This window comes from Nicotiana tabacum, chromosome 6 (genome assembly GCF_000715075.1).
Source record: "Nicotiana tabacum cultivar K326 chromosome 6, ASM71507v2, whole genome shotgun sequence".
NCBI classification, from domain to species: domain Eukaryota; kingdom Viridiplantae; phylum Streptophyta; class Magnoliopsida; order Solanales; family Solanaceae; genus Nicotiana; species Nicotiana tabacum.
Window position 1 is genome coordinate 24,861,564 of NC_134085.1, and position 19,569 is coordinate 24,881,132.

A 19,569-nucleotide genomic window follows, 5' to 3' on the forward strand; every position below is an offset into this window, starting at 1 on the left:
AGAAATATATTATCCACAATTTATCTACAAATCATCTACAAATTATTACCAAGACTACAATTTAACTACATTTAACCTATATTTTACCTACAATCTGGAAACACTTTACATTAAAGTTACTTTTTTAATATCAGTTGTATTGTAGATAATAAATATTAAAATTTAATTACACTATATCAAAGACAAATTTAGATGCCTGACACAATACATAAAAGCATATTAAACACACATAAATAAATTGTAGTCTACTTCATAATGATCTTTAAAAACTTAAACGATTACACAAAAAATCTGCTAACTTTAACCCACTAACAGTTAGTTTGAATAACTATTCTAACTACATGATATTCATTTCTTCTTGGGCGCACTCTTGCAAGATCTTTTGTTATGCCCTTCACCTCCACAATTTTCACATGACACCTTGTACTTCTTTGACTTTATTTAATCATATATTTTATATCTTTCCTTTTGAGGTCTCCCTGGCTGCCTTTTATCTCCCGTTGGTGGATTTACTGCCTCATCCAAAATATATTGTGGCGCATTCCATTTGCTTTCATCAGGAAGAGGATTTATTGGTATTTCATACGTACGCAAAAGGCTCTCCCTTGTGTAATTCGGAGAGCAATAGTTTTCATATGTTTCATTCATGTGCCTTAATGTTGTCAAAGCTTGCGCACATGGAAGTTCTTCAAGTTGGAATTGGCCACAGCTACATTTCTTATTTTCTAGACACACAATGTACAGCTTCACACCATCTAACACAGTATGTATATGATCTGTTGAAGCCCTCACCTACAATTGTAGAACAAACAGAAAAAATATTATATCAATCATAAAAATAGATTATCTACAACTTATCTACAAATCATCTACAAATATTCTACACCTAATCTAAAACCTACAATTATCTACAATTTGATTACAATTTATCTACAATCTGGAAACACTGCATATTAAGTAATTATTTTTTCTGCACCAAATAAATAGATCTTACCCTAAGCTTCTGAGATAATGTTCTGTTGTTCTCTAATTCTCTGTTGAATTTGGACCCAAGAAATGTGAAAGTACCCTTCACCTTCAATAACTTTTCGTTAGTCCAACGTTCTAGCAGTGTCCGCATATACTCTAAAAGGTCAAATATCGGCAGCTCTCTTGCATTTTTTGTTACAGCGTTCAACGACTCTGTACTATTTGATGTCATTGTTCACGTTCTATTCACTGTTGCATGTACTCTTGACCATCTATGATAGCCAATATCATATAGGTAAGATTTTACACGGGGGTCTACCTCTTCAATCTTCGACATCCTTTCATTAAATTCATCCAGAGTGTATGACCGTGCTGTAGCAAAGTAAAATTCATGTAATTGTAGATGACCCTTTATATTTGTCCAAATATGCCACATGCAAGAGTAGTGTGGCATGCCCGGATAGACAATTGATGTTGCCTTCAGTATACTCTCATTCCTATCTGAAACAACACACATTGAAGATCTTTCACCATATGCCTGCTTGAATTGCTCAAAGAACCACTTCCAAGATGCGTCGTTTTCAGAATCAACCACAGCATATACCAAGGGCAATATTGTACCTACATTATTAATTCATAAAATATTAATTGGCAGCTTTGAAAATGTATATAAAAATATAAATACATAACAACTACAATATATCTTCATAATATAGACATGGATATCACCCTTGTTCTTGTATATAGGAACCATTGTGTTCCACCTCCACTCTTCGGGCATCTTCTTCGTTCTAAAATGACATTAAATAACCTAGTGAGCCACTTCAAGCCTACCTTGCCCGCACTCTTCCAAAACTCTACCGGGATTTTATCCGGCATGGTCGCTTTGCCCCTGCTCATCTTACGCATAGCCCCCTCAACTTCATCAACTCTAATCCGCCTACAATACCCAGAGTTACAACGACTCTCGGAGAGTTCCAAATTACCCATTACAATGCTCATGTCCCCTTCCTCATTCAAGAGACTATGACAGTAGGTTTGCCATCTCTGACGGATAAGCCCCTCATCCAACAATACTCTACATTCTTCATCCTTAATGCACTTCACTTGGTCCAAGTCACGCGCCTTTCTTTCTTGCGCCTTGGCTAACCCGAACAACCTCTTATCCCCACCCCGGCCCTCGAGTTCCTCATACAAACGACTAAAAGCTGCAGTCTTGACCGCCGTAACTGCTAACTTTGCATCTTTCTTAGCCAACTTATAATGCTCCCTATTCACCCTCTTCTCCTCCTCGTTTACACTTTCCACTAGCTTCAGATACGCTATTTTCTTGGTTTCACTTTTCCTTGCACCTTTCCATTCCAACACCAGTCTCCTTTGTGACCACCAGAGTAACCTTTTGAGACCCCTAATACCTCTCTCGCGGCTTCCCTAATGCACTGCGCAGTCGTGGTCCACGTAGCGCACGTCCCCACTACTCCTCCAAGCCCTCATAGTCACCAGCTTGACCCCCAACTCCTGCGCTTTAACTTCCATCAAGGCTCCCCACTTGATCCTATGTTGGTTATACATCGCCCTCTTCCTCCTCTTCCTCGTGATCTCAAGGTCCATGACCAGGAGTCTATGAAGGGTCGAGAGGTTCTCAGTCGGGATGACCTTGCAATCCGTGTAAAGACGTCTATCAGACCTATATCGGACTTCCATCAGAATAAATAATCAATCTGAGTCTCAGCTACCGAACTCCGAAAGGTGACCAAGTGCTCCCTCTTCTCGAGGAAACTCGAGTTTGCTATTACCAAAGCAAATGCTCTAGCAAGGTTCAGTAGAGACGTACCTCCTCCGTTTCTATCTCTTAAACCAAAGCTACCATGCACATCAGTATACCCCTCAGACGTCGCTCCAATGTGGTGGTTAAAATCTCCTCCTGTGAAAAGCTTCTCGGTATGCGCGATACCACACACCATCTCATCCAAATCCTTCCAGAAACGCCTCTTGACTTCCTCATTCAAGCCTGCTTGGGGTGCGTACGCACTGATTATGTTCCAAGTAAAACCTCCAACAACTAGCTTAATAGTCATTAGCCCATCATTCACATTCCTAACCTCTACCACTAGTTCATGGAGGTCCTTATCAACCAAGATACCTACCCCGTTCCTGCCCCCACTCTCTTAGAATACCGAAGTTTGAAACTGCCCACATCCCGCACCTTATCTCCCGCCCACCTAGTCTCTTGTACACAAGCTATATTAATTTTCCTTTTCTCGAGAATCTTCGCTAACTCTACAGATTTTCCATTCAAAGTTTCTATGTTCTAAAACCCCAGTCTTAGCCTAGTAGCTCCCTTAGCCCTCTTACCCCCTCCCCCCACTGACACCCCCGAGGACAAGACCTTTCCCTACCATCGTTCACCAAAACCACTATAATCTAGGAGTCATTACGTAAGCACTATCCGGAAAACAAGCGACAAAAATAAAATGAATTGCTGAAATATAATCTACCACTAAAGGTCGCAAAACATGTGAAAAAATAAAATAAAGGAATTAACGGGAACTATAATCTACAATTAAAGGTCAGGAAAACAAGTGAAGTATAAAACAAAGGAACTGAAGGAACTATAATCTACAACTAAAGGACAGAAAAATAAGAAATATAATAGGTAAAGGGGGTGTATACAGTAAAAATTAGAGGGTCCAATTTTTGGTCATTATGACGCTTCGTAAGCACGTCTCCAAGGGCTCGAGACAGGGGCTGAGGTTCAGCCCCGAGGGGTTATCAACATTGGACCTCGGGGCAGTGCAGATCGGCAGTTATGATGGAAAAACGGGAAGTTCCCAAGACACGTGACTAAGACTGACCAAGTCTATTAGGCTAGTACGAGCCCGTACCGTGGCATTAAATGGTTGTACCTGCCAAGTATCTTTGTAATAAATGCATTAGTACTATGTTGGGATTTCCCCTCATATAAAAATGGGACCCTTGTCATTTTGTAACGGGACACATGATAGATAACATTCAATACAAGAACAAGAACATTCTCTGCTCTCTAATTTAAACACATTCTCCCTTGATTCTATTATTTACATTTATTGCTCATTGTTGATCATAAAGAGCCTTCGTCAAAGCTCTCAAAGCTGTTAGTCCTTCATCGACTGTCCATAACTTAGTACCGAGCTCGACCTCGAGGCCCCGATTCTCAGCCACTCGGTTTGCTTAACATACTGTTTTCAAGTTCTTATCTTATTTCCTAGTCTTATACTTTGCATCTATTGCCTAACAACTAACATAAAAATAAATCACATATTTTTAGAATCACAAGATCAAATCTAATTGTAATTACCATTTTCAAGGTAAACAGGGGCTATAATCTACAACTAAAGGTCACAAAGAAAATGTGCAAAACTAGATTAGAACTACTAGGGGATATTTGAAATAAAGATTCAAAATAAAGATGTAAACAGGTAGATAATAATATAAACAAGTAGGCAAAGCTATCACTAATGCAATTAATTTGACAATGTTACGGCAAATACTAACTAAAGATTCAAGAACGAAATAGGCAGGTAAGGAGATACAATTACACTAAAATATCAAACTATTAAAATATCAAGACAAGAGAGGAACAATAGAACCTGGTTTGCAGCCCTTTGAAGTTAATAGAAATCTGGCCGGCGGTCATGGATTGCGAGGAGCTTCAAATATTTTTGTGTTTTCTATGGAATTTACACCAACCAAGAAATCTTTTTCTCCAATGTAATACACTTCGCCGGAAAACCAAGATTAAGGCCACCACTTGGGGAACACTTATAATGGAGGTCCAGAAGCGAAAATGTTCAGTTAACGGAGAAATCGAAGTGAAGAAGCAAAAGAAAACGGCGAAAGATGACGGGAGGAACAAGGCTGTATCTCATTAAGAATCGAAATTGATTAATGAAAAATCGATGACCAGTAAGGAATCCAACTTTCCTCTTTTTTCTATTTTTTCGTTGCTCTTAGAGTGAATAGTCCTCTCTACTAAGAAAACAATATCCTTCTTGTGAAAACCAACAAGCAGCTATAACAAAGTTATTGAACGGAGCTACAGAAAATAGTATTCCAAGAACCCAAAAGAAACACAAGTGCCTGAATTCACCAATTCGGCAATTCACCAATCCCAAAATGCGGATAAAGAAGCGAATCCAATATAAAAACCCCAAAGAATTACAAACAAAAAAGGGCCTCTTTAAAGGTCGCTATAATAAATGACGAACAAAGCGAAACTGAAGAATACGCGGTTGTGCCAATTAGAAAATTGTAGCAGTTGAATCTCAAAGTAAAGGAAAAGGGTATAATAAACAAATAACAGAAAGATGAGATGGATCGAAAAAGAAAGAAAATTTCACCCTTTAATGTTTAATACAGCAGCGATTGTGCAAGTGACGTCTAAACTTTCAAATAGATCTGTCTCCCAATTACTGCGGGAAAGAAACTTAAAAATATTATCTCCTATTTATTGGTTTCTTTGGTCCCCAACATTGACTACATGGAATGAAATAGAAACTGCTTGCTTATTAGTTGGGGACATTATAGTACTACTATGTAGCCGTGCATTGGTCTTAGCTCTGAAGCGTATTCCATGCCAGCAACATTTAAGATCATTACATATCTCTAGCTTTTTGAAGCAACATTGGGAAGATGAATCTCATATGTAGAATATTCCTATATACAAGTATCTGCAAAATGTTAGGTTGCCGAGGTGCTTTATTTGCTTTTGCTTTTACGTCTTGGATTGGAATGTCTTGTCTTTTCCGACGTTATAACTGGCTATTCCATCTATTATTTTTTTATGTTACAATATCTTAAATATTTTGCAGGAAAATGTCGAGACAAAGCATCCTCAATTGCTATTTGAGTCGAAGTTGTATAGAGTTCTTCAGGGAGGAAGTAATTGGCTTATCCTGTTTCTATTCCTAATCTCTGTTCCCACTTTTCTAGTTTGTTCTGGTTAGCATTATAATTGTAATACTTTTCATGTAGCTGGAATTCCAAATGCGAGGTGGTTTGGCGTGGAGGGAGATTACAATGTTCTGGTCATGGATTTGCTTGGACCCAATCTTGAATTTTTATTAAATTTTTACAGTAGGAAGCTTTCCCTGAACACAGTTTTGATGCTTGCAGATCAAATGGTTAATTAAAATTTAATGCTTCAAATTTTAGCATTAGTATACCTTAAAATGTGTTGGTTATATGGCTATTCTGGTATTTACTGCAGATAAATTGTGTCGAATTTGTTCATTCTAAATCATTTTTGCACCGAGACATCAAGCCAGACAATTTTCTAATGGGCTTGGGAAGGCGTGCAAAACAGGTCCCATATTCTTATTACTGTGTCGTTACTTTTTTTACCATGATTTTGCAGGATTTATGTTTCTTTAATATTTTGTTTTGGCTTAAAGTGCAGGCCTACATTATTGACTTTGGTCTAGCCAAGAGGTACAGAGACACTTCAAGTCACAAACACATTCCTTACAGGTAAGTTTATTATGAGTTGCTCATTTGGTAGGATATTAAGTGTTTACCGCACCTTTCTTTCTTTCCACTTTAAAATCTTGAAAATACTCTAGCGGAGGATGTAGTGAATTCTCACTTGCCCCTTGTGTTCTTTTCCCTTGTTTATAAAAGCTCTGAGTTTGCTTTAGCATTGGAAGCAAGGCAATCTGTACTCCATATAAAATTCCCTTCCAAAGAGGACATCATGACGCAATATGCTTATCCTAAAAGAGGACATCATGACGGAAATGAAGAATCATGTCTATATACTATTAAAAGGAAAGAAAAAAGCCTCCGCATTAAGCCAAGTGGTAGCCTCGCAATAGGCCACTTGGCAATTTAGGAAAAAGTTAGTTAGGTTAGGTAATAATTATTTTCTCTTTGAATTTAATTTTAAAAATAAATAAATTATGCATTATGTGTTTTTTATTTCAATTTAAATACACTTAACTATTTTTTTACGAAACTATAGTTTTTATATATTGAAAATTATTTATTTTGAAACTTGTTCTATTTTAAATTGGGAAGTTGCCAGAACATAATATAACTTTATATATTATATTAAAAGAATGATAGTGAAGCATGAGGTCAAGCCAAGTATCATATAGAGAAAATACTACCTCGCACTTTAAAGGCAAAATTTAACTTCATTTTACTACAAAAATCTAATATAAATCTATATTATAGAATTGTATAGACAATTTGTAATGCTAAGAGTGTTGAAATTGAAAGATAAAATACACAATCTTTAATATTCTTATTGGATTATATCATTCTATATATTTGAATTGAGATAAAGCTTCTAAATTTGAGTCGAGAGACAAAAATATTTGAATTAATTTAAAGAATAAAATACATTCTTCTCTCTTCCCCTATTTATATTGGTCTCGCAGGTCATTATCAATTCGCACAAAATAAAAGATATGCAATAATGAAACAATTAGAAGAAACATAGTAAAAAAATGTAAAAATCAAAGCTTAATATTGAAAATAAAATAAAAGAAAAGTCTAATTGCTTATTCCATATAATGTAAAAAAAATATTAAGAATATTGATGCATTTTATATAAAAATATAGAACATATAGATGGACGAAGTAAAAATCAAAATTAGTATTAACTATGAAACTATTTCAGTTATTAATTATAGATAAAATACTAAATTTAATAAATAAAAGAAAGTAATAAATAATAATCCATATATTATTGATAAATTTAGACAATTGAAGAATTAAGCAGCTTGAAAGTGAAGCCAAGTGGTATTCAAGCTTGATATGAAGATAATATATTAAATGTTGTCTAAATTATATTAAAAGGATGGTAGTCAACCTTGATTGAAGCCAAGTGGCGTACTAAAAAAAGAAAAAAAATATATAATGATAAGACTTATTTACATTTGAGATGAGAAAGCGCTTTTATAATTCATCATCATCATCATACCCAGTATAATCTCACATGTGGGGTCTGGGGAGAGTAATATGTACGCAAACCTTACCCCTTCCTGGAGAGGTAGAGAGGCTGTTTCCGATAGACCATCGGCTCAAGAAAAGTGCTTTTATAATTATGATGAAAAAATTCAATAGATAATACCATGGAATTCAAATCTTAATAAAATCAAAATCAAATAATATTGAACAATGAAAGAATTTCAAGTAACGAATAAATAAACTTACTCACAAGAAAAATAAAAAATTTATTATAAAATTATAGATATAAAAATTATTTGAATTTGAGACGAGAAAGTATTTTTTGAATTATGATGAGAAAATTCATAAAAATAATAAAACATAACTAAAACCATAATAGATAAAGACAAAAATAAAGATGGTCAAACCAATTAGATCACACAACATGATTTATAATCTCCGCACTCGCGCGGGTGCTATACTAATGTTATTAAAATTTCCCTTTGAGCAATCAAAATACTTTAATTTCATAAGAAACAAAAAAAAAATTATTAATTTTTTAAATAAACATTTCGGATAGTCCTGTTTGCTTTTGGATTAGACAATTGGGGGGTTTCTTGTTTTTGGCTAACTTTTAGATGTTGTAATCACAACACTATTACTGCTTTTGACATTAATAATTCTTACCTTCTCTTAAAAAGGTGATATAGTCATATTGGCGTCAGTTGAGCGCAATGTAAAGTTACAGCTAGGGTTGTTTTATAGATTTTAATATGATGGTGCAATATTCCTATTTGTCTATACAACAACAACAACAATAACCCAGTGAAATCCCACTAGTGGGGTCTGGGGAGGATAGTGTGTACGCAGACCTTACCCCTAACACGAAGGAGTAGAGAGGCTGTTTCCGAAAGACTCTCGGCTCAAGAAGACAAAAAGACAAACGAATACAATATTAGTAACACCACAGAAATAATATGAAAGAATATATATATGAAAAATAGGAACAACATGAAAATAAAGGAATGATACAAAGCAAAAGCAAAATAGTATCCCTACCAAAATAGTCTCACAAAGTTATGGCATAAGGCAAGACTCAACTACCTCCTAGCCTACAACCCTAATACTCGACCTCCACATGTTCCTATCAAGTGCCATGTCCTCGGAAATCTGAAGCATCGCCATATCCTGCCTAATCACCTCCCCACAATACTTCTTAGGCCGCCCTCTACCTCTTCTCGAGCCCTTCACAACCAGTCGTTCGCACCTCCTTACCGGAGCATCTGGGCTTCTCCTCTGAACGTGCATGAACCACCTGAGCCTTGTTTCCCGCATCTTGTCCTCGATGGGAGCCCCGCACACCTTCTCCCTAATATCATCATTCCTAATCTTATCCATCCTACTATGCCCGCACATCCACCTCAACATCCTCATTCCTGCTACCTTCATCTTCTGGATATGTGATTTCTTAACCGGCCAATACTCAGCCCCATACATCATGACTGGCCTAACCACCACTTTATAGAACTTACCTTTGAGTATCAGTGGCACTCTTTTGTCACACAATACTCCAGATGCTAACATCTACTTCATCCGTCCTACCCCGATACAGTGTGTAACATCCTCGTCGATCTCCCTTCCCCCCTGGATAACCGACCCAAGGTACTTGAAGCTCTCTACTCGGGATGACTTGTGATTCAAGCCTCACATCCACGCCCACTTCCCTCTGCTCAGCGCTGAACTTACACTCCAGGTATTCCATCTTTGTCCTGCTAAGCTTGAAACCCTTAGATTCAAGAGTTTGTCTCCATACCTCCAGCCTCTCGTTAACACCGGTTCGCGATTCATCAATCAGAACTATGTCATCGGCGAATAGCATGCACCATGGCACATCCCCTTGAATGTGATGTGTTAACGCGTCCATCACCAGGGCGAATAGGAACGGACTGAGCGCAGAACCTTGGTGTAACCCCATAACAACCAGAAAATCCTCAGAGTCGCCTCCTACTGTCCTAACCCGAGTTTTTGCCCCATCACACATGTCCTTAATCGTCATAATGTAGGGAACCGACACGCCTTTTGCCTTCAAGCTTCTCTAGAGAACTTCTCTAGGAACCTTGTCATACGCTTTTTCTAGGTCAATAAACACCATGTGCAGATCTTTCTTCCTATCTCTGTACTGTACTGTTCAACCAACCTCCTAACAAGGTGTATAGCTTCTGTAGTAGAACGACCCGTCATGAAACCAAATTGGTTGTTGGAAACGGACACCGTCATCCTCAACCTTGCTTCAACCACCCTCTCCCATACTTTCATAGTATGACTCAGTAATTTGATACCCCTATAATTGTTACAACTCTGGATATCACCTTTGTTCTTATACAGTGGGACCACCGTACTCCACCTTCACTCATCCGACATCCTCTTCGCCTTAAAAATAACATTCAACAACCTAGTCAACCACTCCAACCCACCGGAATCTCGTCAGGCCTGGTCGCTTTGCCCCTACTCATCTTACTCATAGCTCCCATGACCTCCTCAACCTTGATGCGCCTGCAGTACCCAGAGTCACTATGACTCTCGGAATACTCCAATTCACCGAGCACAATATCCCGATCCCCTACTTCATTGAGAAGTTTTTGAAAGTAAGTCTGTCATCTCCTCTTAATCTGGGAATCTTCCATCAATACTCTACCATCGTCGTCCTTGATGCATCTCACTCGGTCTAAATCTCGAGCTTTCCTCTCTCTCAGCTTGGCCAGCCTAAATAACTTATTCTCCCCTCCTTTCTCCCCTAGTTCCTCGTACATACGACTATAAGCCGCAGTCTTAGCCTCCGTGACCGCCAGCTTCGCTTCCTTCCTAGCTACCTTATACCTCTCCATACACGCTCGCCTCTCCCCCTCACCTATGCTCCCCACTAACGTTCGGTACACCTCTTTTTTTCGCTTCCACTTTACTTTGTACCACTTCATTCCACCACCAGTCTCCTTTATGCCTGTCGGAGATGCCCGTCGAGACCCCTAACACCTCTCTCGCAGCCTTTCTTATACAGTTTGTTGTCATTGACCACATAGAGTTCGCGTCACCGCTGTTCCTCCAAGCTCCCATAACCGACAACCGTCCTTCCAACTCTTGACCTTTGTCCTTAGTTAAGGCTCCCCACCTGATTCTCGGTCTTCCTCGAGCAGACATTTTCCTCCTCTTCACCATAATACCAACGTCTATCACCAAGAGCCTATATCGCGTCACGAGTATCTCACATGGAATCACCTTGCAATCCTTGCACAACCCTCTGTCGTGCCTCCTGAGGAGGAGATAGTCAATCTGAGTCTTCGCCACCGCATTTTGAAAAGTAACCAAATGCTCTTCCCTCTTCGGAAAGCAAGAGTTAGCAACCACCAACCCAAAAGCCTTAGCAAAGTCCAGTAACGAGGTTCCTCCTCCGTTTCTCTCCCCAAAACCGAAGCCTCCATGCACTTCGTCATACACACCTGCGGTCGACCCAATATGGCCATTGAAATCCCCTCCTATGAATAACTTCTCAGTAGGTGGTACCTGACGTATAATCTCATCCAAACCCTCCCAAAAGCGCCGTTTAACCTCGTCATCTAGGCCCATATGTGGCGCATAGGCACTAACGACGTTTACGGTGTACTGACCAACTACCAACTTAATAATCATCAATCTATCATTCACTCGTCTAACCTCAACAACAGACTCTCTAAGTTCCCTATCCACCAAAATACCCACTCCATTCTTACCCTTATGGGTTCCAGAGTTCCAAAGTTTATACCCATACGCATCCCTCGCACTCGACCCTGCCCACCTTGTCTCCTGGACACACGCTATATTGACCCTCCTCTTCTTGAGGATCTTCGCCAGCTCTATAGATTTACCTGTCAATGAACCTACGTTCCATGACCCAATTCTCAATCGATGGACACCCTTAATCCCTTTACCTCCCTTGCATCCCAACCCACCTCCTAGCCCCTGCCCTACCTCCCGACCCACCCCCCCCCCCCCCGCACGCCCTGAGGACATGAACTCACTCGACCATCCAGACTACAACCACTATAACCCCACGGACTAGGGGGAATCACGAACAGACACCACGGAACAAAATAGAATAAGACAAGAAGCCACTACAGCCGCCCTAATACGGTGACTAAACTAATAAGAACTAAAAGGACAACAATTTTACTAACACAATAGTGGTAAATAGGCAAACGGGAGGTACCAATTCCCGTGAGTATAACCTGAGAATTGTCTTGGTATACTTGACTGTATTGTGTCCACCTAGCTCGTTCGCGTCCAACTCCTGCCGTTCCTTGCTGATACTCGGGTTGTTCTTCACCGTTTGCACGTGCACGTCTCGCTCGCCGCCCAAAGCCACTGGTCCTAACCGAAACTGTTAGACAGGTCATGCTGCGTCGTGTCAGAAAGCTGTTCGGGAGTTGCCGGAAATTATGAAACCTGCCGGAAATCTGTACCCACCTGAAAATGGCTTGACCTCGCCGGAAAAGGATCTGCACCTCTGGCTTGAAGACGGGTCTGGTTTGTGTGTCACCACGGCACCGCAACCAGGCCTGAAACCTGACTGTGGTTGTTCCCACTCGCCGACGACTGATCCGTGTCTCACCGGAGTAAGAGGGGGAGAAGACAAGACGGGAAAGGAGGAGAGGCGGGGTGAGAGAGATGGGCAGAGAGAGAGAGGAGGGGTGTTGGATGATGGGGAGGAGAGAGGGGCGAGGGGACTTACCTGGGCGGAGGGTGATCGCCGGCGACTGAACTAGTCGCTGTTAGAAATTTCTTATGTTACCGTTGGCAGTGAGCGTTTGGAGAGAGAGAGAGAGAGCGTTTTTCAAAACAATAATGATGCTATAATGCAAAATATACTGCTTTTAATGAATGCATGTATTCCTACCAAAAACACTTACATTATGTTTGGGTTAAAAGGATTTGTAAGGAATGGAAACAAGAGACTAATGGTTGTACTTGAACTTTTGAAAGATACTCTACCACTCCCTTGAGGAGACTAATGATTATACTTAACTTTGAAAAATACTCTACCACTCCCTCTCCATCCCTTAAAGAAAACATTGTGGTGTGAATATCTGTATATTCCAGCTTAGAATTGTAGGTACAACAGAGGGCTACTCTCTTCTTAAATTCAGTGTGTACTAGGATATTATATTATTTTTGTGCCAATACATTAACGTATCTGCATTTGTGAATCTTATTATATCATTTAGCTTACATGGGTATATTTTATGGTATTTGGCCCTGCAGAGAGAACAAAAGCTTTACAGGCTCTCCAAGATATGCTAGCATGAACACTCACCTTGGTATCGGTAAGTATTGTTATTCTTTAGACTTGGTTTTCACTTTTCTGATAGATGAACTTTGCTGTCTTTTGACTTGATGTACTATTTTGGTAATTATAGAACAAAGCAGGAGGGATGATTTGGAATCTCTTGGATATGTTCTCATGTACTTACTCCGAGGAAGGTGATTTTTGCTGCAATATGTCCTCTTGTTTTTGCCTGCATTGTTTGACATCTATTATTGCAGTCTTCCTTGGCAAGGGTTCAAAGCAAGCACTAAGGAGCAGAAGTATGAGAAAATTAGAGAAAAGAAGGTTTCAACATCCATTGAGGTAATTTATTCGCAAATATGGTGATTGGACTCCTTTTTACGTACATGGAATTTAACTGCTGATCTGTGTTTCTGCAGGACTTATGTCGGGGTTATCCTACTGAATTTGCATTATATTTCCAGTATTGTCGTTCTCTCCAGTTTGAGGACGAACCAGATTATGCTTCTCTAAAGAGAATATTCCGTGACCTCTTCGTCCGTGAAGGTCTTAATAAGCTTGGAGATGCTTTTTAGCTTTGTCTGTTAATACACGGTCTTGCTTTTCGTTACAGTTTTCTATCCTTTGCAGGCTTTCAATTTGACTATGTTTTTTATTGGATATTGAGGTCCCAGCAAGCTCAAATTGCAACTCCTTCCCAACCTCTTGTAAGTGGTATTGCATCTCTGTTTTCTTCATATAAGCTTCACTTACATCTGACAATGGTTGCTTTATTTAGGGCCCTGGTGCCGGACCCAGCTCAGACATTCCTCCAGCCATTCCCAATGCAGAAAGACATTCAGGTTATTTTCTGGCATGCCTCTCTGTGTTCTCTTATTTCTAAACTTGAGCACGCTGACACTATATCCTCGGTGTAATTGGCTTTTGTAACTACTAAAATACTGGTCAATTCTCCTTGTCCTTTTTTTTAAAAGGGAATTTCATTTTCATCTGCTCTCCTAAATTTTGCAGGTGAAGAAGGAAGACAATCAGCAGATCCTTTTCGAAGGAGTAGTTCTTGGCCACTCATAAATGCTGGAAGTTCACCCGGGCAGAGGAGTCCTATTGCAAATGCTTCCACGAGCAGGGATGATATTGAAGTATAACAAGAGAACCTGATGCCTTCCATAATCAAGACTTTTGAAGCTATTACAGTTATCGTGTCTAGTCTTCCATTACTGCAGATAATTTTTCCCTGAGATGTGTAGTTCTATATTAACTTTAGCTTAGCTCGTAGGAAAAGAAATAGTAATGATCAGTTGTTTTTGAAGGTTTCAAAGTTATCAAAATTGAAATTTAGTCTGCTATACGAGTCGACGCTTTCCTCCTAGTGGATCTCTGAGGCGAGGTTTCGTTTCTGGGAGCCATGAAACATTCACAATGGGAAATGATTCTGATTCTCGCGCGCACCTGAGTCAAGTCCAAGGACCATGCAGAATATTTCAGGTGGACATAGGAACTCTCCACTCGGTGGATCATCTGATCCTAAATATGCCTCATCTGGCTAGAGTTCTTTTGGCACAATGAACTATGAATCCGCACTCGAAAGGAGTTCGAGATTAAGAGCCAGTTTGGCCAAGCTTTTCGGAGCCAAAAGTACTTTTTTTCCACAAAAAAGTACTTTTTAAAAAATTTAAGTTGTTTGGCCAAGATAAAAAAGTACTTTTGACCAGCAACAGAAGCAATTTTTTTTGCTTTTGGGAAGAAGCAGAAAATTCTAGCTTCTTCCAAGAAGCAGAAGCAGAAAATTAATTTATTTAAGATAATAAAACTATCCTCCCCTTAAAATTTATACTTTTCAAGTTATCCCTTACTAATTTAAGTTTTTTTCATATTTGTTTTTGATTTTTATCATTCTCTTAAATTTAAAGATATTATATACATAAATCATATTGTAACTTTCCAATACTTTATTGACTTTTCTTGTTTTTGATTTTTTTTGGGTATAATGTTTTGTAACTTTTCAAATTACCTTCTTACTAAAGCAAATTAGCTACCTCCTTTGGATTATCAATTCTCTTCCTACAAATAATCATTTATAATTTCTTCTGTTATAGGCTATTAGTTCTCGAATTTTTAAAACAATTATCAAATTTAGTTTGTGAAAATTACCTACCAATCGGTAATAAATTTACTTATCGCGTAATCTATCTATATATTATTAAAAGATGAAAAAAAAAACATCCACATTAAGCCAAGTGGCAGTCTCATAATAGGTCGCTACGCAATTTACGACAAAGTTGGTTAGGTTAGGTTAGGTAATAATTAGTTTCTAATTAAATTTTTTTAAAATTAAATTATACATTATGTGTTGCTAATAATTAGTTACTCTTTAAAATTATTTTTATTTTACGCTCATTGCCATATTTCAAGTTTGTCACTCAGAATCATCTAGTTACAACTACCATAACTATACATAATTTCATCTAACGATATTCTTCTACCGATAAGGAATTCAACTATTATGCTAATGAAGACATTACTGCAAAGATTGAGGAAGGAGATGTGTCTTATGATATTCCTTTAGAAATGCAAGGCAAATCTACTACTAATATGGAGGCATTGTATGATAGAAGCAGAGATGAAATTGTTGGAAAATATTATCATGTGTGAGTGACTTTGCTTATTTCATGATAGATTATAAGTATATCGTAATTTGTGGAATAAAATTTTAATTTGTGCGAAATAATGTATTTTGATTATAACAATAAGTAATTATACTAGATAATATTATATACATTGGTATAACTATATATGTAAAATTGAGTTAAATCTTCATTATATTTGTTTACTTTATATTTTATATTTTAATTAAATAAAATAAAAAATAATAAAAGTCTCTTACAATAAATATTTAAGTTTATTTTTCTCTTTAAAATAATTATAAGACCTTGGTACTATCCTTTTTGTTAATTTGATACTCAAAAGTACTTTTTAGAAAGATTGGCCAAACACAATTTGTTTACCAAATGTTGCAAAAAGTACTTCATAAATAAATTGACCAAACACAAACTGTTTTTTTTCAAAAGTACTTCCGGAAAAAGTACTTCTGAAAAAAGTACTTTTAAAAATAAGCAGATTTTGGCAGCTTGGCCAAACGGGCTCTAAATTTTGAAGAAAAGGGGCCTCAACAATATGACGTAAGTAATACTAGTGAAATTGGGCTCGAAGGTGAAGGATTTGGCCAACCAATAGCCTGTTTGGCCAACCTGCAAAAATCAACTTATTTTGAGAAGTACTTTTCTCAAAAGTACTTTTGGTGAAAGCAGTTTGTGTTTGACTAATTAATTTGAAAAATATTTATGCGCAGTAATTAGTGTTAGGCCAAGTTTTAAAAAATTGCTTCTAAGTGTATTTTTCTCAAAAGTACTTTTCAAAAAAGTGCTTTCGGAAAGAAACTATTTTTTTCTGCTTCTTCAAAACTTCTACTCAAAAGTATTTTTTTCTCCTTTCAAAAGCTTGGCCAAACACCTTAATTTTACAAAAAAAAAAAGCACTTTTGACAAAAAAAAAAAGTGCTTTTGCCGCAACCAAGGTATAAGTCTTAGTGCAGGTAAGTCCTCATCACCGTGAGAAAGGTGAGAGTACACTACAGAGAAATGAAGATATCGTTTGCACATAGTCCAAAGCTATATGCATACATTATTAGAAGCACAATTATCTGAGAACAGTATTGCGATTTCCCAGTGGTCTTGCGTAATATTGAGCCTTATTTGAAACAGTTTATATGCGGTAAAAATCAGAGGGTCCAATTTTATGATCATTATAACGCTTTGTAGGCACGTCTCCAAAGGCTCGAGACAATGGTCGAGGTTCAACCCCGAGGGATTATAAACGTTTGACCTCGTGGCAGCGCAGATCGGTAGTTATGATGGAAAAACGGAAAGTTCCCAAGGCACGTGGTTAAAGCTGACTAAAGCTACTAGACTAGTTCAAGCCGTACCATGGCATTAAATGGTTGTACCAGCCATATATCTTTGTAATATATATTTTTTTTCTATGTGGGGATTCCCCCTCATATATAAAGGAAACCCTTGTCATTTTGTAGAAGATACACAACATTGAATTCAAGAACATTCTCTGCTCTCTAACTTAAACATATTCTCCCTTGATTCTATTATTTACATTTATTGCTTACATCTATTCCCTCCGGTCCAAAATAAGTGATTTTTTTGTTGGTTTCACACATATTAAAAAATTCACCTTTTAACATTAATTAGCAATGAAATTGACCATATTAACCTTTACTATCTCTTCACATAAACACTCCTAACACATACTCCATCATTAATTACTCTAAGGGCAATGTAGGAAAAAAAAAATAATTAATTCATTCTTGAAATATGAAAAAATCACTTATTTTGGACCACAAGAAAAAACCAAAAAATTACTTATTTTGGACCAGAGGGAGTATTGTGTTTCATTAATTGTTCTTCATTTACTACTCATTATTGATGATAAAGAGCCTTCATCAAAGCTCTCAAAAATATTAGTCCTTCATCGACTGTCCACAACTTAGTATCGAGCTCAACCTCGAGGCCCCGTATAACCTGGCTCGAGCCCCCGATTCTCAGCTACTCGGTTTGCTTAAACATACTGCTTTCAAGTTCTTATCTTATTTCCTAGTCTCATACTTAGCATCTATTGCTTAACAACTAGCATAAAGATAGATCACGTATTTTTAGAACCACAAAATCAAATCTAATTGTAATTACCATTTTTCAGGTAAACAAGAACATTTGTTGTGGGGCTAAAAATAATAGTGGTTGTTTTCTTGCTGGTTTATTACATAACACAATTTATCTTTCACACTTTTTCTTGTCCAAGAATCTTTGATTTTAGGTCAAAATGTCTAACTCAGTAAATGCATATGAAAACGATGGTCTCGAAGACCATGGAGAGAATGGTGTAGTTGTTCCAAGCATCAGTGTACCACCGCGAAACTCTGAGAACGCACCTGAGCCCATCCCCGTGAATGTGGTCTCACGCAACGCCCAACACGTCGATATAAGCTCTCACACTAACATGAGTATAAGCCAAGAAGACCAACAAGAGGCTTAGAAAAAACTACAGTTCGGGAGGAACAAGAGGTTAGCCTTCACGTCATTTTTGAAATGTTGCAGGCATAACAGCTAGCAATTGCTCAATTGCAAAGCCACCAAAAAATTCCAAGCACTGCAGCACCGGAAACGGCTCCTCGAGCCGAACAGGTACCAGAAAGATCGAGCAACAACGGGTCAGCAGCCGACCCCGCTATTATGAAGATGCTCGAGGACCTCATAAAGAGAATTGAGTTGGGTGAAAAGATGATAGAAGCCAACGACAAAAAGGTGGAGACCTACAATTTAAGGGTCGATTAGATTCCGGGCGAACCCCTATCCTGAAGGGTGTAGACTCAAAAAAGTTCGTACAAAAGCCATTCCCACAAAATGCTGCTCCAAAGCCCATCCGGAAGAAATTCATAATGCCCGATCTTCCGAAGTACAACGGAACCTCGGACCCCAATGAGCATGTCACTGCTTACAATTGTGCGGTGAAGGGCAATGACCTGAGGGAAGACGAGATCGAATCCATCCTGCTAAAAAAGTTCAGAGAAACACTTTCTAAAGGGGCCATGATGTGTTATCATAACCTAGCCCCAAACTCAATAGACTCGTTTGCCATGCTGGAAGATTATTTCATAAAGGCACATGCCGGTGCCATCAAGGTGGATATAAGGAAATCCAACGTCTTCAAAATCAAACAAAGAGAAAAGGAGATGTTGCGGGAGTTCGTATCTCGCTTCCAAATGGAGTAAATGTAATTACCACCAGTCTCCGACGATTGGGAAGTACAAACCTTCACTCAAGGTTTGAACGAATGAAGCTCGGTGGCTTCGAAGCAGCTGAATCAGAATTTGGTTGAATATCCCGCTGTGACTTGGTAGGATGTCCACAACCGACACCAATCAAAGATCAAGGTCGAGGACGACCAACTAAGAGCCCCCTCGGGCTCAGTATATCCTAGCAGTCTTCTGGCAAAGGAATCAAAGCCAAATTTGGAAAGGTACCAGCCATACATCGAAGATAGAAGAAACGCCCCAAGGCATAACATACCCTAAAATGACCAAAGGACAGGTCGAGGTCAGAATCCTCGGGGACTCATGAGCAGAGCCGGATTCGACAAATACACAGGACCGACAGAGGCACCCCGATTGTCTGAATACAACTTCAACGTTTACGTTTCAGACATCGATAAAATCAGAGACACCAGGTGGCCAAGACCCGCACTATCAGATCCGTCGTAAAGGAACCCTAACTTGGTATGCGAATTTC

General features: G+C 38.4%; 1 protein-coding gene and 1 pseudogene across 1 annotated transcript; one reads left to right on the top strand and one right to left on the bottom strand.

The window, feature by feature from the left end:
- Window positions 1-441: 441 nt before the first annotated feature.
- LOC107766008 (uncharacterized) lies at window positions 442-1,201 on the bottom strand. The gene is made up of 3 exons (XM_075255228.1): window positions 995-1,201; window positions 903-908; window positions 442-792 (listed from the first exon to the last, which is right to left on the bottom strand). The coding sequence occupies exons 1-3, from the start codon at window positions 1,199-1,201 to the stop codon at window positions 442-444; spliced, it is 564 nt and encodes a 187-aa protein (XP_075111329.1).
- A 3,574-nt stretch (window positions 1,202-4,775) lies between these two features.
- On the top strand, window positions 4,776-15,868 carry LOC142181740 (casein kinase 1-like protein 2; annotated as a pseudogene).
- The last annotated feature ends 3,701 nt before the right edge of the window (window positions 15,869-19,569 follow it).